The sequence below is a fragment of the Apodemus sylvaticus genome, chromosome 21, assembly GCF_947179515.1.
Source record: "Apodemus sylvaticus chromosome 21, mApoSyl1.1, whole genome shotgun sequence".
NCBI lineage: Eukaryota > Metazoa > Chordata > Mammalia > Rodentia > Muridae > Apodemus > Apodemus sylvaticus.
In genome coordinates, this window is record NC_067492.1 from 4,963,107 (window position 1) to 4,985,094 (window position 21,988).

The window sequence follows — 21,988 nt, forward strand, 5'->3', positions numbered from 1 at the left end:
AGTGCCCAATGTCAAATGAAGACCCTGAAGTCTGTGCCTTGTCATTCCCATGCCTCTGAGTGATGCCGCCGTCTTGGGATCAGTCTCTGTACCCCAAGTCCCTGTTCTCATTTTCTTCGTTCTCTTCTCTCCCAGCAGGGCGTGGGTGGGTGCACAGGGGATGCGAGGGATATAATTAGCACCCAGGGAGAAGCAGCTCCAGCCTGTGTGCTTTTCTGGGACAGCATTGTGATGAGGGCGACATGGATATCCAGGGACCAAGCTTTCCCTGCCGCCGTCGACCCGAGCTGCCCTGCAATCCCAGTGTGTGACCCCAGTGCACGCCCAAAGTCAAAACAAGCAGAGGACCTGCTAGTGGAGCAAGGACCTCTGTGGTTCCTGTGAGCTTGGCTGTGTGTTTGGCGGAACCGTGGGTCTGTAGGAGCTGCGATGGGCTGTGCCTTCAGAGCCTTCTAGCTGGATGTGCTTAGGTGGATGGGAGGCAACCACTTGTCCAAATGGGTCCATCTAGGAAGAAAGCCTGGTACCGTCCTCCCTGCACACACACTGTCCAGGCAGAGCATAGAAGGTCCGTGCCCCGGTCATGGGTCAGAGAGAGGAGCAGGTGCAGGCACACCATCCCTTGTCCCATGTGTACATTCAAACGGGTTACGGGGTCACCTGGAAGGAAAGCTGGGGATAGGGAACAGGGTGGCGAGAGAAACATGGAGCCAAGATGAATTTCCCATTCAAGGCTCAAAGTTTAATGGAGGGCTCCAAAAATATATATGCGAGGCAAGACCCTTCCCCAAATTCCAGGGTGTGTTCCAGGGAATTGGTCTGGCTGTTACTGGGTTTTGTCTCCACTGCTCTGGCAGCTGAGTGGGTCACCTGCTTAATTCAGGAATTCATTGACCTGGAGGAACAATGAACTTCACCTTTGTCAATGTCAAATTGTGCCTGTGGGATAGTACCCCAGTATGGCTCTCTACACCGTGCGATTCTCACTGATGCCATTTATACCATCTTCCTATCTCCCTCTGTCTTGCTGATGCTAAGGAGCTGTGTTCAATCATGGGTCTGGCCTGAGCTAGAGGTCTTAGCTTTGCCCTTTTGTCTGTGTTGGAAAAACCAGGCCTGTTCGCTGGGCCTTGTAGAACCTTTGCCTTCTCCAGAGTCCAGACCCAGCTGGGCCTCCCCAGGTGTGATTGCTTCTTTGGACTTACGGTTAATTTTTTTAATGCTGTGGCAGGGTTATGAGAATAGAAACATGTTCTCTGTGTCCAGCCTGTCCTGTGTACCCCTGCGGCCCCCTGTTTAAGTTCATTTGAACATAAGAACAGATTTGAAGTCAGGGTTTAAGAGGCTGTACCTGGACCACGCCTGGACTAAGTGCACTCGTGGCCTCTGCACACAGGTGCACAGGCCCAGCCCACTCTCCTCGCCCCTCCCCTCTCTCTGTCCATGGATTCCGCCTGTGTTTCAGCTGCTCCTGGTCCTGCTGACTGCCCTCTTGTCTTCCCCCATCCGTCATTATCACCTCTGGCCTTTCTTTCCCCTTTGTCTCTCTTCCCTTTCCTCTCCTTTCCTCATAGGGTTCCACTGTATGTAGCACAGGCTAGCCTATAACTTGCTGTGTAAACTAGGCTAGCCTTGAACTCACAGCAGTCCAGTTTCTCAAGTGCTGGGAATGCAGGCACACACAGGACTGCAGGCCACTCTCTGCACCACATGTCACCGAATAAGATGCCCAGTGTCTCCAGAGAGAGGCAATGTGTGGTAATCTGGGACATCCTTATGGTTTTAAACTCACTTGATTCAACCTGGAGAGAAGTAATTCCAACTCTGCATTTAAAATCTGAATGGACCGTTAGCTCTTCCACAACAACCACTGACTGCATCCGCCCCCGAACATCCCAATAGCTGTCCTTATCCCGGGCAGCATGACTGCTCCAGAATGCTCCAGAATGGAAGAAGATACTCTTCTATTCTGATGAGGGGAGCTGGGGGTTCATCCTGCCTTTGGGGGTGTTTATTGACATGCCCATTAATGGTCATGAAGTATGCGTTGTCTGAGTGAAGAATGAGAAGCCCATTATGTCACCTGCTGCAGAGATGGGCCCCACCTGCGGAGGCCCCGTGGCTCTTGCCCCTATTCGGACCCCCAGGAGTGGTCCCCAGGGGTGTACTGTCTGCCTTTGGCTCAGTGCTTGCGAAGAAGGAAGGCAGAGGGAACTGAGGAAGGGGTGGTCTCCCAGGGGTGGACCCCAGGGGCTTGCCCCAGCTAGAGAAAGGAGAGACAGGGAAAATAAACGAGGCTGGACGCAGAGCTGCTCCCTGGAAGGTGATGCATTTGCTGCTTCTGCCCAACACCCAAAGCCCCTTGCCTTTTTGGGTGGGCTCTGTACACACACACACAGCAGTGAACCCCTTTTATTCCATCAGCCCTCCATGGGACCGTTGAAGGTTTGGCGAACATGCCTGACCCAAACCTGTCACCGAGCAGTGACACAGGCCCCTCGCTTTTCCTACTGAACTCAGCAAAGATGTGTGGAGTATGGAGCCCACCCTCCCCTGTTCGTCTCCATTCTTGCTGTCTGACGATTGTGTTCAGCACACCATATCCAGAGCTTGGAGGACAGAAATAATTGGGCAGTCACGACTTTTGTGGCTTGACATCTACTGAAGATGGCGATGCTTCAGTGGATGTCAGAGAGTGGGTGGCACAGGCAGCCATGTCTGAGCAGAACCTGAGGCCTGTGCAAAGGGCAGGCAGTCTGTGGGGTTGGATGAGGAAGCCAGCAGGGGCTCGGAGCTCAGTGGGCTAGAACGCCAGACCCTAAATACAGATGGTACCTCTTCCAGGTCTTCCACACTTATGGCATAGGCTTCTGTGTCCTTTAGTTACCTACTGGGCAACTTTATCCTTTTCACCGCACAGTAGGAGGGTGTCGTGGAGGGGAGAGACACGATTGCTGTCCCCATGGGGCCATGTGGCATTCTTAGTGATCTCCACAGACAGCAAGTGAATTCCCACGCAGAGCTACAAAGCCAATCAGCTATAAGTCACCTAAAGAGCACAGGCTATGTCCTACTTCTGACGTTCTGTCTGAATGGGGTTAGTGCTTAGTGCCCCTTGGGGCTAATGTCAAGTTATATAGGTCATGCAGAAAGCTAGGTGAGGCTGTGGGTGGGAGCCACATCACCGACTCCCCTCCTTCATGGCAACCAGCCTCTGTCACCATATTCCAAGTGGCAGGAATCACAGCAGCCAAGAAAGGCCAACAGGGGAACTTGTCAATCCGAATAGGTGAGGGAAGCCAGTCACTCTGGAGTGTGTTCAGGAAGCAGGCTGGAGCAGGCCTTGGCAATCCATCCAGAAATGGCATGCATCAGAGGGAAGATGACCCTAGACATAACTTCAGCAAGAGAAAATTCCACCCCTCTCAGTCAGCATGATACAGCAGTTACAATGTTGCTTCTCCTCGCTGATGATACAGCAGTTACAATGTTGCTTCTCCTCGCTGATGATACAGCAGTTACAATGTTGCTTCTCCTCGCTGATGATACAGCAGTTACAATGTTGCTTCTCGCTGATCACCGCCTGAATAATTTATGGTTCTACCCACAGGAGGCTGCCAGGCCTCCTGAAATGCAGAGATGCTCTGCTCGCCGGCACTTATGGCATACCAGTAAACATAGCCCTGTGTTTCAGCATCCCCATGCCCACAGGACGGCCTCCTGGATCGGTTTGGTGCACTGGTGGTGGCTAGGCTATTTACAGTGTGGCTGGGGACAGTGATCACGGTGCACGCCCTGCTGTCTAGGTGAACAGAAAAACAGAATTTGCTTTGCAAAGCCCTCAGTGAGTTCCTATAGGTGCTGTCCCAGACATAGCTGCCAAGCCTTGGGCTTGTTTCTGCATACCAGTGCTGTGCTGGGCATCTGGCCTGCGGCTTGTCCACTTTACTCTGCAGACAGACTCTAGAGGTTGATTTCACTCAGTCTGTTCTACAAAGAAAAAAACAGAGTTGGGAGCAACCAGCAAATATGATGAATTTTAAGGAGTTGGGGGCTGTGGAGGTGGCTCAGTGGGGAAAGTGCCTACTATGCAAGCACGAGGCCTGGAGTTTGAATCTGTATCAGTGAGCTCTGGGCTTGATTGAGAAACCCTACCTCAATGAATGAGATGGAGATGAGTGACTGAAGAAGAGTCTCAATTTCTACCTTGGGCTTCCATATGCATGTGTACATGCACACATGTATGTGTACCTCCTACATGTACCTACACACATGCAAGCACTCATGGACAAACACACACACACACACACACACACACACACACGTGCGCGCGTGCAAAATGGAAACAAAAAAAGGTAGTTGCATGCCCGGATCTGGCCACTGCTCAAAAACCTGGCTTTAACTGTGAACAGCTTGCTTTTTTTTTTTTTTTTTTTAATAGACCATACCAAGCTGGTGGAAAAGGAAGACCTTTGAAACTCTGTCTTCACACAGATTTTATTAAAAATTGCCACACAGATGTAAAGAAAGCTTGTCTAGTGTTGAGGGAAATAATAAAAAGGTAGAGCCTATATGGTCCCGGGCTTCTGCCTTTGCCCCGGTAGCCTGGCCGGCCATGCACTGATGGACAATGGCTGACCTGTTTTTATCTCATGGAGATTCTGACTCTGAACTCCACAATCTTTCCACCCAGCTCACTAGGTTCCCACTGGCGAGTTGCTACCATGCCAATCCTGTGCTTCAAATCCACCACAGCCTTTGTGGAGCACCTCAGGCAAACTCACACTTGCCCACTGTACCTTTCTCTCTTGAACCCAGATGAGCTGCTGTGTAAAGGAAAACACGACACAAACTTAGTTCAGAAACATGGTAACTCAATCTCTGATCACAACAACTAAATCCTAATCTTGTAAGTCTTATTAAAACCTGATCCCTCCGGTGGCGAGTTCTTGTGGATCCACCATGATACTAGGAAACTCTAGTGACTACATTTTACCTCTCCACTGCCCTGGTTCCAAAAAGGACTAACTCTCTCCTGCTTCCTCTCTCCTTCTGTCTAACCCGGAAGTCCCACCTACTCACCCAGTGATTGGCTCCTTTGTTCGTTAGGGGATTGGTTCACAAGAACAGCACCAGGCCATCCACAACACTCTACTACAAATCAGAGCTGCTTCAAGCCTGTGTCATAGAATTGCAAACAGTAGGTCCTAGGAATCATATAAGCATGAGCACATGAATACACGCATGCACACACCTGTGTGGACACGCTCACAGAGAATCCTCAGCTTAAGACTTCTGACTTTAAGGTAATGCACAAGTGGTAATGTATCTGAGTAGGGACTACACTTGCTTTTTTTTTTTTTAATTTTATTTATATGGGTGCACTGCTGCTGTCTTCAGACACACCAGAAGAGGGCATCAGATCCTATTGCAGATGGTTGTGAGCCACCATGTGGTTTGCTGGGAACTGAACTCAGGACCTTTGGAAGAGCAGTCAGTGCTCTTAACTGCTGAGCCCTCTCTCTCTCCAGCCTGTATCTTTTCTCTGGTTAGAGGTTTGGAACAGCGGTGTTGAGCCACGGCTTCCTGTCACTTGCCCTTGTGAGGGGAGGAGCTGACACCCACAGTCTGTTGGGACTGAATTAGAACAACCTGGTTGGAGCGGGACGTGCATTTTCCAGCTAAGATGTTTTTGTTTCATGGTGAGAATGTTATAGTAAGTTGAGTTTTGGTATGTGTATGTGTATGTGTGTGTGTGTGTGTGTGTGTGTGTTTGTGTGCATGTAACTGCCCACAGTTACATTGAACAGATTACCTGGAAGGGAAGCTGGGGGATGTATGGGAAGGCGGCAAAAAAGAGAAGGAGACCAAGATAACACCTGCTATTCAAGGCCTCAAAGTTTAATGGAAAACTCCCAATATATATAGGCAGGGGAAAAGCCTGGAAATTTCTCAGTAGAATCAGTTTAGTTGCTCTACAGGTGGCTAGTGTTTCTCAGGAAACTGCAGGTCCTTGAAGAACAATAGGCTTCACCTTTGTCTGAATACTCCACCCTAGGTGGAGGGGATTATGGCTGACACAGGAGTTCCCACTCAAAGCTAGGAGAGGAACCTCACATTGGTTGATATCAAGTTCCTGCCAGGTGGCATGGCACCTCAGTAAGGCTCTCTACACATGTACACACACACACATGCAAAGAGGCTGTATCAGTCAAAATTTGTGAGGCTTGTTTCTCATTTGTGAAACTGTCTTACACTAGTCCCTTTGAATTAACCCACCAACAGTTTAAAATTATGAAGGACTGCTTAGCAAAGCTTGCTCTCTACTGGCTGTGGCTGAAGCATTATGGGTCCAGAGTCCCCCTAATGCATACAGCACGTGCTGGAGAGCATGACAGTGGGTCTGCGCATGTTCACTCCCTCTGCAGCTCTCTCCTCAGATCAGTCCTCACTGGGTGAGCTGCACTTGGCTAGATTCCTGAGAGTGTTACCACTGATGTGCCTTAGGGTGTGTGAGGGGATGGCTTAGGTGTGATGGGTCTGCAAAAGAAGGATCGGGGGACAGGAGGACAGGGTGGGGGGCAGAACAGAGCAACAGAGCTTGGGTGCTAGGAGGTCTTGTTGGGAATCGTGTGTGATCTGGGGACAGAGGGTTGGGGGACTAGACAAGAGCATCCGAATGACAGGAGCTCAAGGGATGTGAGAGCCAGGCCACTGAACCCCATTTGGACAAGGTGTCAGATGTAGGAGGGAGGCTAGACAGGGCTGAGGCCTGAGGCCCAAGACCAAGAGGACCCGGCCCTGTCAGGTGGTGATGGTTTTGGGCATGAGCACTCTGTCTTTGGGTTTCAGGTCCAACCAGAAAGATGCCGCCCAGCGCTAGTGCAGTGGACTTCTTCCAGCTCCTCGTCCCGGACAATGTGCTCAAGAACATGGTGGTACAGACCAACATGTATGCCAGGAAGTTCCAGGAGCGATTTGGCAGTGACGGTGCCTGGGTGGAGGTGACGTTGGCAGAGATGAAGGCCTTCCTGGGCTACGTGATCTCTACCAGCGTCTCGCACTGTGAGTCGGTACTCAGCATTTGGAGCGGAGGCTTCTATAGCAACCGGAGCCTGGCCCTCGTCATGAGCCAGGCCCGCTTTGAGAAGATCCTCAAGTACTTCCATGTTGTGGCCTTCCGTTCCAGCCAGACCACGCATGGGCTCTACAAGGTCCAGCCCTTCCTCGACTCCCTGCAGAGTGGCTTTGATGCTGCTTTCAGGCCGTCTCAGACCCAGGTGAGATCATGTGTGTGCACTCGCATATATGTCTTTCTACACGCAGGTCCATGTAGGCAGATGTGTTTGTGCATATGTGTGTCCATGTATACAGATGTGTTTGTGCATATGTGTATATACATGTGGCCATGCATGCATCCATGTTTGCATGTGTGTGTTTGTCCTTGCATGCAGATATGTTTGTGTGTGCATATGTGTATACATGTGTCTGTGCATACATACATGTTTGCATGTGCATGTGTGCATGCATATGTATTTGTGTGCCAGATACCTTTGAACACCTGAGACTTTTGGCTCAGAAGAGGATTTGGGACACTGTTCTCCCTGTCCTCATTTACCTTCTCCAGTGACTCGAACAAGTCACTTCAAGATCACCAGCCATACTGCTAACCTTATGAGCCAAATGTGTTTGTAAGGGAGGGTGGGGCTTGAACTCCAACCCCCAGACAGTTGGAATTCAACCCTTTACCCAGAGCTACAGCACTCTGCTCTTTCCACCTTCGCCTCATCCATGAGGCTTTACACAGACCAGCCTCAGGGTCACTTCCTGGCTAGGCACCTTCTGGATGGCGAAGGAATGACCTGGAATTGCAGTGATTCATTTGGTCACTGGGATGTCTTACATGCCAAGGTCCACCTGGCCACTCAGGCCAGAGCCTGCAGCTTCGTCCACGGGCTGGTAGCTCAGCACCCTGTCACAGCCCCGACTCCTCCCAGATATCCCTAACCTGTTCCAGAAGGCAGAGGCTCTCCTGGCTCTCAGCTCCTGACCCGCACTGCCTTCCATGTCCACCTGCACTCAGTGCTGTCACGCTCAGTCTGGTGTCAGAATCTCAGAACTGCTCTATTGATCTAGCACATTGAGGAGGTGGCTGATACCCAGAAAGTTGAGAAAGTTCTTTCCTCTGTAGAGAGGGTCCAGTTACACAGTCGCACCATTTTTATGCTTGCAACTGTCTTCTGAGAGGCTTCTGCTGGCCTCCCACTCCCAGTGGTTGCTCTCCTGAGTCTACAATGTTCTTCTGTTCTGCACAACTGAAAACGTCAGGGCTTTGTGGGGTGTCGCAGTGTCTCAGGTTCATGGGCTTCCGAAAGTTCTGCACAGGTGCTCCCACTGTTCTAGAACTCGCCAGGCGCCATGTGCAAGCCAGAGGCGAGGTGTAGGGGAAGGAGAAGCTACCTCTCTTTCCCTCTTCCTAGAGCTCTGCCTGCAGACCAGTTGAGACACTGTTCTTCTCCACACCCTTGTCAGAGCTGGGGTCAGACTTCCTGTGGTTGTCAGGACTGGTCCAGAGTCTGCTGCCTCACTGTACCACCATCGCGACTCCGCCCCAACACTCAGATGCTCACACGCTCCACACACGTACTCAGGGGCACGACTCTCAGCATACAGCGTTGGGAGCTGTCGCTGTAGCAAGCGTTACCCTTTGCAGAAGGTTTTATAGAGTCCTCAGAAGACTCCAAAATCTACCAGCAAACACACCAGCCATTTTTGTGTGATGTCCACACACAGGTACAAAACAGGAGGCACTACTGTCATCAAAACTGGAGCCAGACTAATCAGAGAAATATCCCTGGAGAGGGATTATGCAGATAAGTAAGAGAGGCCTGCCTGCCACACCCTGAGTGGCTTGTCGCGCAGAGGGGACTCGGGGATGGCGCTGTGTGACAGAGCTGATGGCTTGTCGCGCAGAGGGGACTCAGGGATGGTGCTGTGTGACAGAGCTGACTGTTTTCCCCAGAGGAGGAGGAGGGAAACGCCGAGATTTTTGCTCATCCTGCTGTGATGCGTTGTAACTGTGGTTGGAGATCTTGTAGAGATGAACTCCATGGCTCACTGAGGGGGCCTCTATTCTTGGATGGCTGCAAACAGCAGACTCACAATCTAGACAAGGAGATGGGCCAGGGGAGAGAGCAGGGAGCTGGGGACACCTTCATGCCATCTTCCCTGTTCCCAAGACCTCCTATTGTCCATTTTGCTAGATGGTTCCACACGGGGCTTTGAATGTTTCATAAGTTGCAAGCCCAGGCAGGCCGACTACCTGTTCCCAAACTGAGCAGAGTCGGGGCTCATCCTGAAGTCCTCAGGGTAGAGTGTGCAGTGCAGAGAGTACGACTGGTGCTTTAAAAAGAAAGATTTATTTTTATTTTATGTCCCTGTGTGTGTGTAAATGTGTGTGCATACATGTGTGCATTGCCCACAGATCAGAAGACGGCATTGTGTTCTATGGGTCGTGAGCCACCATGTGTGTGCTGGAAACCAGCAGTTCAGGAGGAGCATCGATCGCTCAAGCCCCAGGCTGGTGCTTTAAAAATAGAACTGAAGGTGCTGTTACCAAAGGATGCCGGGCCACAAGGGCTGAGGCTGCTGTCCAGTGCCCACCCCAGGCCATGGACTGATGATCTAGTGCCCACCTCAGGCCATGGACTGATGATTCAGTGCCCACCCCAGGCCATGGACTGATGGTCCAGTGCCCACCCAGGCCATGGACTGATGATCCAGTGCCCACCCCAGGCCATGGACTGATGATTTAGTGCCCACCCCAGGCCATGGACTGGTGTGGCTTGGGGAAGACCTCCAGCCCCGAGCTGACTCAAACCTGCCAAGAGCCACACCTGACCACCATCTCTAGGAGCTTACTTAGCTTGTTGAAACTTTTCTCACACAGAGTCAGGAAAAAGTTTATGTGGTCTCTTCTGGGTCTTGCCCTTTATTTCACGTGGCCACGGAGTTGCAGTGGATGAGAACAGGAGACGATCCCAATAAGTTTCGTTTTCGTAGGGAGGGGTGATTTGTAGACCCTCAGTCTAGAGCGTCACGTAGTGTGGAAATGATCATGTATACACTTCACCTTGCTTAACTGTGGACATCCATAATTGTGGCATAGAACAGCGGAAGGAATGGCAACATAACGCCACAGTGCACCGGAGGCTTCCCAGGAACCTCAGTTTGAAAAACCAACTTAGAGTCTTTTACTTCATCGTGCTGTCCCTGCTAAGGTCATAGATTCATGTTATCAAGAAGTTGATGGCACCTGGCAGTCGTGACACACACCTTTGATCCCAGCACTCGGGAGTCAGAAGCAAGTCTATCTGAGTTCAAGGCTAGCCTGGTCTAGAGCGCAAGTTCTAGGACAGCTAGGGCTACACAGAGAAACCCTGTCTCAAAACAAGACAAAACAAAACAAAGCAAAACAGTAAACAAAACAACAGAAGTTGGCATGAGTGACGTCCCGTAGGGACTTCCCTTAGGGGCAGAGGAACTGGAGAGAGGGCTTGGTGGCTAAGCGTGCCTGTTCTGCTCACAGAGGAGCCAGGTTCACGTCAGAGCATCTATAATGGACAGCTCACAACCACTGCACTTCCAGTCCCCGGGTATGCACACCCACCCCATACATATGTATCCTCATACATACATACCCCCATGCATATGTACCCCATACATACGTACCTCCATACATAACTCCATACACACTGACAGGAGTTGGACCTGGAGACCCTAGGCCAGTGATATAAATCACTCATATAGAGCACGGTCCCAAAGACCTAGAGTACTAGATACTCAGAGGCACCAAAGGCTGACTGACGCCAGTGAAGGTTAAAGGTACAGCCAGTGTGGGCATTTGTAAAGTAAGAACCACGCCCATCTCTTCAGAAAGAGCGTCCACTCTGCATCAGGATGGAGGCCAGCGTGCCGGGGCCTCCCAGCCGAGCCCCCCCTTGAGCAGCAGTGCAGATAAGGAGTCAGGTGACTTAGTCTCAGTCACAACCCTCTGAAGGTGTGGCTGGGGCCGAGCTCACTGCCCTGTGGGGACATCCTCCATCCCCCTCTCTCGCAGGTGCTACATGAACCCCTGATCGATGAGGACCCCGTGTTCATCGCTACGTGCACGGAGCGGGAACTGCGGAAAAGGAAAAAGCGGAAATTCAGCCTGTGGGTCCGCCAGTGCTCTTCCACCGGGTTCATCATCCAGGTGAGCCGCTGGGCAGGGGGCCGGAAGTGTTGGCGCTCCGGGATGTGCGGACACAGTGGGGACAGGAAGGATGCAGTGGGCACCATGGGCAGGAAGTGTTGGCGCTCCGGTGTGCGGACACAGTGGGGACAGGAAGGATGCAGTGGGCACCATGGGCAGGAAGTGTTGGCGCTCCGGTGTGCGGACACAGTGGGGATAGGAAGGACGCAGTGGGCACCATGGGCGGGAAGTGTTGGCGCTCCGGTGTGCGGACACAGTGGGGACAGGAAGGATGCAGTGGGCACCATGGGCAGGAAGTGTTGGCGCTCCGGTGTGCGGACACAGTGGGGACAGGAAGGATGCAGTGGGCACCATGGGCAGGAAGTGTTGGCGCTCCGGTGTGCGGACACAGTGGGGGTAGGAAGGATGCAGTGGGCACCATGGGCTCAGGGAGTTAACCAGCTGACTGTCTCCCGGCTGTTACTCTCATCCCCAGTGTTCACACAGGGGCCAGCCAGGGCTCACTTAGCCTCCCGTGGGGGTTGCTGGTCCTTGGAAAGCATGCAGTCGTACCCGACTCCACCCCTGTGATGTAGGGGTTTGACATGATCCCAGGACCCCGGGTCCCAGACACTCAGAGGCCCTCCTGTGTTTTGAAGGAATCAGAAGAGAAGTGGGAGGAATGTTGAGTTCCAGGCCAGCTTGGGCCTCAGACTGAGCCTGTTAAGTCCAAGCACCAAGTCTAGAGGGTCTGTGAGACGGCTCAGTGGGGAAAGGGGCTTGCTGCCAGGCCTGAGGATCTGAGTTCCATCCCTGGGACCGATCCACATGGTGGAAGGAGAGAACTAATTCCCTCATCTTGTCCTCTGACTTCAACATACTCACCATGGTACACAGTGGCATGTTCACATGTAGGCATGCATGTGTACACATACATAGATGCACACAATACAAAATGAACACATAAATGTTAAAGTATAGAACTTACTGTACGGCAGTGAGTTCTCCACACTTGAGAGTCTCAGGATGCCTGTGGTGTTACTTCCGGATCTCTTGATATGGAGAAGGCTCTGTCTAGGCAGAAGTCCATGTTACACTGTTCACACCTTGAGAAGGAAGTAATGTCACACGGTGTTCACACCTTGAGGAGGAGCTGGCTTGGATGCCGGGCTTGCCTCTGTGGGCAAAGTGCTGAGCAGGTTCAGATGGTCTTGCAATAATCGTCTTCCAAGCCAATTGTTCCAAGGTTCTGAGCTGCCCATTGCTGGGGTTTAGGAAACTCTCTAGCCTCAGGAGAGCAAGACCCTAGCCTAACTGTGAGTCCTGGCAATCTGCAGACCTGCGAAGAAGGCAGCCCACACCAATGACCACAAACTCGTGTCCTAGAACACACCAGGTTCCAGCTGCACTTACCAGTGCAGGTGGAAAGGTCTTTTATAATTAGTGTCTCTTCCTAACTTGATTTTACACTCAGCAACCCTCCCCCCAAAATCCCAGAACATCCATAATTCCATACACACTTTAATTTTTTTAATATTCATTTACTTTCATTTTATGTATATGTTGTGCCCATTTGAGTGTATTGTATTGTGTGTGCCTGTATGTCATATGTGAGCATGTGTGTGTGTGTGTGTGCACCATGTGTGAGCCTGTATGCATCATGTGTGTGCTTGTGTGTGCCTGTGTGAATCATGTGTGCTTATATGCACTATGTGTGTGCCTGTATAAGTGAGCCTGTGTGCACCATGTGTGCGCCTCTGTGCATCATGTGTGTGCCTGTGTGCACCATGAGTGAGCATGTATGCACCATATTGTGCTGGTGTGCACTACATGTGTACCTGTGTACCATGTATGTATCTGGGCACCATATGTGAGCCTATATGCACCATGTGTGTGCTTGTGTGTGCCATATATGTGTCTGTGTGCACCATGTGTGTGCCTGGTTCCTGTGCAGGCAGAAGAGGGCATCAGGACTCCTGGGACTGGATTGCAGACCACTGTGAGCTGCCATGTGAATGCTGGGACCAAACCTAAGAGCAGCCAGTGCTCTTACCCACAAAGCAATCTCCCAGCCCTAGTAAATGCTTACTCTTCTCCATATTAGTTACTTTTATTGCCACTAAGACCAAACACAGGACAAGAAGCAACTTAGGAGAGCTTTCTACTAATTCAAGACTAGGTAGACATAGCAGGAACCCAGCAGCTCATGCTTATGGCAGAGGGTGAGGGCACTGGTTACATTCTATCAACAGTCAGGAAGCAGGGCACAACAGGAAAGAGAGACCAGGATGTAACCCTCAAGGCCAGCATTCCCCATCCGTCAGGAAGACCCCACCTCCAAAAGGTTCGCCATTTTCACAAAACATTATGACCTCCTGGAACCAAATGTCCAAACACACAAAATGGAGAATATTTCATATTCTAACCATAACGTGCAGAAGTAGTCCTTTGAGTATGTAGCCAACAGACCAAGATAAAGCCTGCTGGCTGAAGCTAGAGAGGTAGAGACATAGACAGCCCTTATGCTCCTAGAGAATGAGACTCACACTGTCCTACAATCTAATTGCCCTAGGAGGTTCTTGAACACTACGTAGAAACACACCAGCTGATGTTTTGAGTTCAGCCTTGTGGGGTCTGAACACAAGAGCCACTTGTGCGGTGTTCAGGCTCCCATTCTATACTGTGTAAGGGGGGGGAGTGGGAGGGGGGGAGTGGGAGGGTGGGGGGGAGAGTCAACAGGTATATCTGTGGTTCATGCAGCAATCTTAAAAAGCCCTGGAGTACACTGTTTCCAAAGCTGAGTGTGTGTGTGTGTGTGTGTGTAGAGTCCAATAACATGTTCAGCTGCATATTACAGAAGAGTCATGGCAGGCCAGGACCCACCAGCTTCCCAATCATTGCAGAACCCAGTGGCTCTCTTATCTGTCACTGCTTTCCAGTGAATCTTACTCTTCCCCATATTAGTTACTGTTATTGCCACTAAGGCCAAACACAAGACATTCTGTTGAAGACTTTGTTGCTAAGTCACATCCCTGTGCATTGACCTAAACACAGAGTTGGGCCTTCATGTTTTCTGTTCTTAAGGACACCTGTGCTCGGTAGAACGCCCAAGCTCATGAGACAGGATGGGTCCTGACTTAGTAGCTGGGTCTTCCATGTGCTCCTGGGAGTTTCTCAGAGAGCACTGTTGGTATCCCAGCTCCTAGCAGTTCCAGCATGTCAGATTGCTCCAGTGTCAGCTTGCCCCACAGGACAGGACAGGCACAGGAAGGTAATAAGCACAGCTAGGCATCTGTCTTCAGAAGTATGAGCATTCCTCGGAACCTCTACTTTCCTTAGGAGAGACCAGTCAGCATCCTACCTGCAGACCTGGTCTGCCCTTGCATCTATCCTCTTTCCCACATGCACGAGTTTGGTGGTGATTGTGGAGCTGGTATAGATCGTGTGTTAGGAACTGCTCAGCAAGCTCAGCTTATCTGGTCCTTGGAGTGTGTCTGACCTCTGTTGCCTCTCTGGTGCACTGAGACAGACAGGGGCTGTCTTACCTGCCTTTGGGCTGACTTGTCATTTTGCCCAGTGGGCAGTAACCCATGTAAGAGCATGCTTAGCTCTTGAAATAGCCTTTGCTTCTATTTGTGTGTGTGTGTGTGTGTGTGCATGTGTGTGTGCATATGTGTGCATATGTATGCATGTGCATATGTGGACTTAAGAACAGGTTTGCATCAAATTTGACTGCCAGTTTTGCCATCTCTAACTGCTCCCCTCACACCTGGACTCTTGCGGACAGAAGCCTCCAGGCTAAACCACAAGCGGCTCAGGTTTTGGGTAGCCATGGTGGTGACCTAGGACTTCGTGAGACTCATGACATAATGGGGTGAGGCGGTTTCCTGGTGTGCTCTGACCCCATGTTTCCTTCAGCCTCGGGCTGTGGTCCATGCTGCCCTTGACACTCTGACCCTCTGCCTTTTTGTTTTAAGATCTATGTCCACCTAAAGGAAGGCAGCGGCCCAGATGGCCTGGACGCTCTGAAGAACAAGCCACAGCTACACAGCATGGTGGCCCGGAGCCTGTGCAGGAACGCGGCCGGGAAGAACTACATCATCTTCACGGGGCCCAGCATCACCAGCCTCAATCTGTTTGAAGAATTTGAGAAGCAAGGTTTGTCCAGCGGCCGTCCCAACATGGCCAGCTCCTTGGGGTTGGGGAGTGACCAGAAGATGAGGGGGGTAGGGGCAGTGGCTAGCACAGATTGTTCAAGCGTCTCAGCTGCCCTGTGTGTGTGGGTTCTGGTGCTCTTGTGATGTGTGTGAGTCCTGGACTCACTGTCAGGTGGCAGCGTTGGCACAGAGCCCTGCCCATCTTCTGGGCACTGTTTTGTGTGTCCTTTGCTGTGTGGTTCTGGCCATAAATGGCCTGGAGGAAAAGCCCCTAATGAAAATAAAAAAGAGTCTAGAAAGTACCAGAGTCATCCTCCGTAGCTGGTGACTCTCCTTCCCATCCAGCAGAGACCCGTGTGGTCAGGAGCCCTACAGGCCTCAGAAAGGTCCTCGGCTCCTGGAGACGGAGGCTGCTTGCTCTTTGCAGACTGGATAAACCTCCCATGACGTTGGCAGATGTTGGATGTAAAAACGAAAGCCCTAAGTGCCAGGCTGTGCATGGGGACAGCTGAGAAAGCATCACTCAGAGACCAAAGCTTCTAGAATTGAGGCGTTTTGCTTGGCAACACAGTGATCGGGCCTTGAAACTGAACCGTCTTGTATTGTGGAGTGATGGGTAGCTTACGTCCTGGGCTTTGGAAGCCGGGTTGACGTGAGGGAGCCAGCAGCCCCCGCTAGCCAGAATTGCAATGCAGGTAAGGATGACCCTCTGTGCTGGGTGGTGCCGGCAGACTCAACCCATCTGTGGCAAGAACCTAGCAAGAGATCAGACCGAGGAGGGAAGGAGAGTGGCAGGACCTGCTCCAAGCACATGGCACAGCCGCTTTGGAGGAGGTCTGCCTCTCCATGAACCCCAGTGGGGAGCTGACCTGCTGCCTGGGCAGACCTATGGTATGGAGACATGTATTTAGTGTGTAATCCCTGATGGTGTGTACATGTGTATGTGAGGGTCCACCTCTTGATTTGCTCTCAGCAGTGGGAGTTGGAGTGTGTGTTCGTATTCGTGTGTGTGTGTTCGTGTGTGTGTGTGTGTGTGTGTGTGTGTGTGTCCCCATGTGAGTCCATGTGTCCAGTGCTAGGTGTGCAGAGCTCTATGTGTGTAGGACACGGCCTGGGTCTCTGGGGCTCCTTCCCCAGGAGTTAGGAGAGTTGCTTCTGAGATCCCAAGGGAAGGCCTTCTTTGGCTCAGCAAGCCGGGAGATGCCTGGAAGAGAGGAACTGGATAGGACATTTTGCCTTTTTCTAAGGTTAGGTAATATAAAATAATATCACTATGAATTGTTAGAAGCCTTGAGAGCTACTGAGCTCTTTGCAGTAGAATGCCGTGCACCTTGTCTTCAGTGACAAGAGTCCCGAGAGCTGCCTGGTGTGTCCATCCCAAGGTCTCTGGCTGCATTGTCAGGCACAGCCATACCATCCTTATCACTGCAGCTCTGTCCCTGGGGCCTTTCCTAATGTCCATGTGACTCCATAGCAAATTCCATTTACAGAAGCAGATGGGACGATATGGCCGCAGTGCCAACCAGAGCACTGTTGTTGCATTAATCCACTGCTTGCACCAGTTATGGCCTTAGACCTTCAGGTGTGCTCTTGTAGAGGGACGGGGAGGCAGAGAGGACAAGGCCTCAGCAGCCGCCTCTGAGGGTTCCGCTCTCCTTCCCGGGTTGTGGCTTGGGGCACCCTGACAGCAGCATGTGGGAGAGTTTGCATCTCTCCTTCCAGGGATCTATTGCTGTGGCCTCCTCAGCTCCAGGAAGAGTGACTGCACGGGCCTCCCTCCATCCATGTTGACCAACCCTGCCATCCCACTTGCCCGGGGCCAGCACCAGATCAGGACAAAGGGCAACATGTCTCTAATCTGCTGGTATAACAAGGGGCACTTCCGCTTCCTGACCAACGCCTACTCCCCTGTGCAGCAAGGTGAGTGGGGGGCACAAGCATGGAGGACCCTCACGCCATCCCTGTCCCTAGCAGTTGGCTGTGCTGTCCTGGGAAGGGGCAGGCAGGAGCTCGGGGAAGCTCTTAGCTTCCTTTGGCAAGCTGAGAGGGTTTGATTGGCAAGTGGCTTGGCGGCACCTGCTTATTGGGGCGCGATGGTTCTGTGGTTTAGGGCGTGGGGATGGGCTACATCGTGGATGGAATGTGTGGGTCATCTTATCATCTCTGACTCCTGGAGGTAAAGCACCCGTGTGATTCCGGCTGCCAAGCGGTGCTGTTTCCCTCACTAATTCTCTGGGGATTTAAAATTGATTCAGAGTAGAGGGACTTAATTAGCCCAGAGTCGGTATTTAAAGAAACTGACAGTTAAGACCATGTTAAACTGCTGAGACAAAAACTGAGAGGATTGATTGCAAAGGAATCTGCAGAGGTGCTTCCAGTGTGGGTGCACACAGGCGGCTTGCATTCCTATGTGCACACCGGGTGTGTGACATGCATGTTCGTGTGGGGTAAAATGTGTGTAGTGTATGTGTATAGTGTATACACATACTGTGTGTTTATATATATGTGTGTATATATGTATATATACCACTATGTAGTTTGTGTGTGTGTGTGTGTGTGTGTATAGTATGTACACATACCATGTACGTGTTTATATATGTGTGTGTATGTGTGTGTGTGTATAAATATAGTATGTACACATACCATGTATGTGTTTATATATATGTGTGTATATATGTATATATACCACTATGTAGTTTATGTGTGTATGTGTGTGTATATATATATATAGTATGTACACATACCATATGTGTATTTATATATGTGTGTATATATGTATATATGTGTACCACTATGTATTGTGTATGTGTATATATATAGTGTATACACATACCATGTGTGTTTATGTGTGTGTATATATATAGATACTACTAAATATATATAGTACATCATATACCACATGTGTTTTCATGTGTGTGTGTATATGTTTATACTATGTATGTATATATAATGTATATAAAAGCCATGTATGTGTTTATATGTGTGTATATATATACCACTATATAGTGTGTGTATATAGTATATACACATATACATATAATATATATACATATATATATATATACACACACACTTATACATATATGGTTGTACAGTATATGTATGGTCATGTTATATGTGTGGTCTACATGTGCGTTTGTGGTGCAGTGTGCATATGTATTTATGTTCTCCACATGGTGTATGCCTTTGTAGTGTGACATACAACTAGCCGGCACGGTGGGAAGCCCTAACTATGTCCAAGTGTCCAAGGGCACCTCTATCTTTGTTCCCGTGGCCTGCAAAGGGTAGCCAGACAATGCACAAGCAGGCCAGAGGACAGACATCATACAGCCGCCATTGGTACAATAAAATGGGGAGGCCCTGCGGGTTCCCTTCTGGCCCCCAGGCCCTGCTGGTTGTGAGTTGTGCCATGGCTCTGGAGGCCCGTTGGCTGCGTTCCCTTTGTGTCTGTAGAGCAACATTCTAGGTAGATGAACAGTGATGGCAACTCACAGGCAAAGAGAGGCCCTGAGAGGCATGAGGGGGATGGGCCTAGTGTGGAAGGGTTGTCCCCCTTGTTCCTCTGTGACATGATCCCACCCATGCTGTGAAGAGTCCAGAGAAACTGCCGCTGTTGCCCCTCCCACCAGCCCCTGACCAAGTCAGCCGGTATGGGGAGGAACAGAGAAGCCTCTTTCCCCTCAGTTCTCCTCAGTCCTGTCCAGTAGTATCTGCATGTGCCTGTGGCCATGTCATTGTCCCTGTGCCCATGAAGCTACCGAGTCTTGGTGGCAGATGACTGTGTACTTGTCTGCCTCGGATGCCTCCTCACACCCACCGCTCTGCCGAAGCATGTGATGGACGCTGCTGGTCCAGTTCCCCACCACGCCCCACGCCCAGGAACTGGGCAGACTGGGTAGGGGCTGAGCTCCTGTCTCCCCCACAGGTGTCATCATCAAGCGGAGGAGCAGGGAAATCCCCTGCCCTCTGGCCGTGGAGGCCTTTGCCGCTCACCTCAGCTACATCTGCAGATACGACGACAAGTACAGCAAGTGAGTGCGTGGGCGGCCGGGGGGTGCGTGGGCAGGGGAGGTGCGTGGGCAGCAGGGGGTGCGTGGGCAGCGGGGGGATGTGTGGGCGGCCGGGAGGTGCGTGGGCAGCGGGGATCCATGGGCAGCCGGGGGGTGCGTGGGCAGCGGGGATCCATGGGCGGCCGGGGGGTGCGTGGGCGGCCGGGGGGGTGCGTGGGCAGGGGAGGTGCGTGGGCAGCGGGGGGTGCGTGGGCAGCGGGGGGTGCGTGGGCAGCGGGGGATCCATGGGCAGCCGGGGGGTGCGTGGGAGGCCGGGGTGCGTGGGCGGCGGGGGGGTGCGTGGGCAGCCGGAGTGTGAGGGCGACGGGATGAGGGGGCAACTGGTGTAAGTGCAAGTGGCATGGGGTGTTTGGGAGGCTGGTGTGCATTTAGGCGGCATCAGGTGTGTGGGCAGCCAGTGGGTGCATGGGAGTGACATCAGGTATGTGGGCAGCCGGTGTGCATGCGGGTGGCATGGGGGTTGCGGGGACGACACACTACAACACCAGCACAGTGGTGTGTAGGGAAGGTAGTGTTGGCCCAGACATCGTGGAGAACATAAATACGGAGCGGAGCCTGAGGATCCACAGGGTCGTCCCCGGCCCTCATCCCAGCCCCGGGTGGCCAATACCACCCATCCCCTCTAGAGATCCCTGCACTCCACTCGCACCCCAGGCCTCCAGCCCCGCCTGAGGTACCCGCCACTGCTCATACCCATTGGCAGGCATCTTGGCGCATAGTTCAGCCTTTGTCGCCTCTAGGTCTCGTCCATCCTGTGCTGGACACTCTGGTGGTCTTCAGGTACGATGTGGCCAAGATGGAGAGACAATAAACAGGATAAATGAATCCTAAAATAAGGTTCTGCGCATAACAGTGTCCTCAGAGTCAGTCCCAGGGTCGCGAGTCTTCCCTGAGGAGGGACAAATGGATAACGGGGACACATTTGGGAAGGAGAGAGAACACATCATGAGGCCTGGAATTAAGGGACTAGGCACTTAGGCATGGATGGGCCTAGAGAAGGGCTTTGAGAAGACAGATGCTGGAGGATGGGGCAGGGCTTGTCACAGCCCCGCCCCTGAGCCCCGCCCACAGCTGCTTCCCAGTGCATCCTCCAAAAAGGAGTCTACAGATGCTGTGGCCTGATGCTCAGCCTCTAGACACCTCCCCTTCTCTTCCCCTCCCCTCCCACCCCCCTCCCACCCCCCACCCCCCACCCCCCCACCCCCCGCAAACTATTACCAGCATGCCTGCTGTGAGACTTTTCTGAGGAGATGTGGGCAAACACCTGTTCTCCCCACTGGACACTAGTGACAGATTAAAGAAATAGTTCCACCCAAGTCTAGCCTTGTGAACTGACGAGTTTATCGTGGTCACTTATGGGACCGTGGATGACAGCTCATAAAAGCTGCTTCCCTGGATCTCCCTCAGTTAGTCAGAGAGTCTCCTCATCCCAGCATTTGTCAGGGCTGGCATAGCCATGGTGTGGGCCCTTGTGAGCCTCTCAAGTTTCAAGAGTTCCCTCAGTCTTAGAGGTTTCATTCACTTGTTAAGTCTTTTTTTTTTAGTTTTTTTTAAAGGATTATTTATTTATTTTATGCATATGAGTACACTAATGCTCTCTTCAGACACACCAGAAGAGGGCACCAGACCCCATGATAGATGGTTGTGAGCCACCATGTGGTTGCTGGGAATTGAACTCAGGACCCCTGGAAGGGCAGTCGGTGCTCCTAACCGCTGAGCCATCCCTCCAGCCCCACTTGCTAAGTCTTAAAGAGACTCCCTCCTCCATGAGGGAGTGTGCGAACCTCAGGGAACAGCAACACAACGCCGTGCCTCCTCTCCTCCAGGTATTTCATCTCTCACAAGCCAAACAAGACGTGGCAGCAAGTCTTCTGGTTTGCCATCAGCATCGCCGTCAACAACGCCTACATCCTGTACAAAATGTCAGACGCCTACCACGTGAAGAGGTACAGCCGGGCGCAGTTCGGAGAGAGACTTGTCAGGGAGCTGCTGGGCCTGGAGGACACATCACCAGCCCTCTGAGACTGCTGGCCCAGGGGTGCCAGGGACAAGGAAGGAGCCTGTCACCTGCCTGCCCGTTGGAGGGCCCGTGTGTGGTCAGAGGTCTGCTTTCCGCCATCTCTCACACAAAGGGTGGCATCCCAGAGCCTGACACAGGTGACCAGATGGGCTGCGACCTCGGAAGGTACCAGCAGTGGGGCCAGTGGACCACACTCTGCTTTTCAGAGCTTGAAAGATCATCGTGACGGGCTCAGACCAGGCAAGCTTATAGAATGGACCACCCAGTGCCAGCCCTAAGCACCTGGGGCGTGGGTTCCCAGCACTCCCGTGAGATCAGCTTAGGTGGGTCCCTTGGAAGAAGAGATGCAATGTGGTGCCATTAAGACCCAGAGCCGACGGGACGCGGACGGCTGCAGCTTGCTGACTGTAGACAGGGCGTTCCTGCTCGTCCTCCACGGGGCTGTGGCGAGCAGGGCGAGGACGGGAGAGCGATGCCGGTCTTTTTTATTTTTCAATATATCTTCAGG

At 51.9% G+C, this 21,988-nt stretch overlaps 1 protein-coding gene across 1 annotated transcript in view; it reads left to right on the top strand.

Moving 5' to 3' along the window:
- Pgbd5 (piggyBac transposable element derived 5) overlaps positions 1 to 21,688 on the top strand; it is a 71,658-nt gene extending 49,970 nt beyond the window's left edge. Inside the window, exons 4-9 of the mRNA XM_052167291.1 lie at positions 6,853 to 7,280; positions 11,120 to 11,254; positions 15,211 to 15,391; positions 17,113 to 17,310; positions 19,316 to 19,421; positions 21,287 to 21,688. Coding sequence (XP_052023251.1) covers positions 6,853 to 7,280; positions 11,120 to 11,254; positions 15,211 to 15,391; positions 17,113 to 17,310; positions 19,316 to 19,421; positions 21,287 to 21,482 — 1,244 coding nt within the window. The 3' untranslated portion in view covers positions 21,483 to 21,688. The remainder of the gene's footprint in view (positions 1 to 6,852; positions 7,281 to 11,119; positions 11,255 to 15,210; positions 15,392 to 17,112; positions 17,311 to 19,315; positions 19,422 to 21,286) is intronic.
- Positions 21,689 to 21,988: the final 300 nt, after the last annotated feature.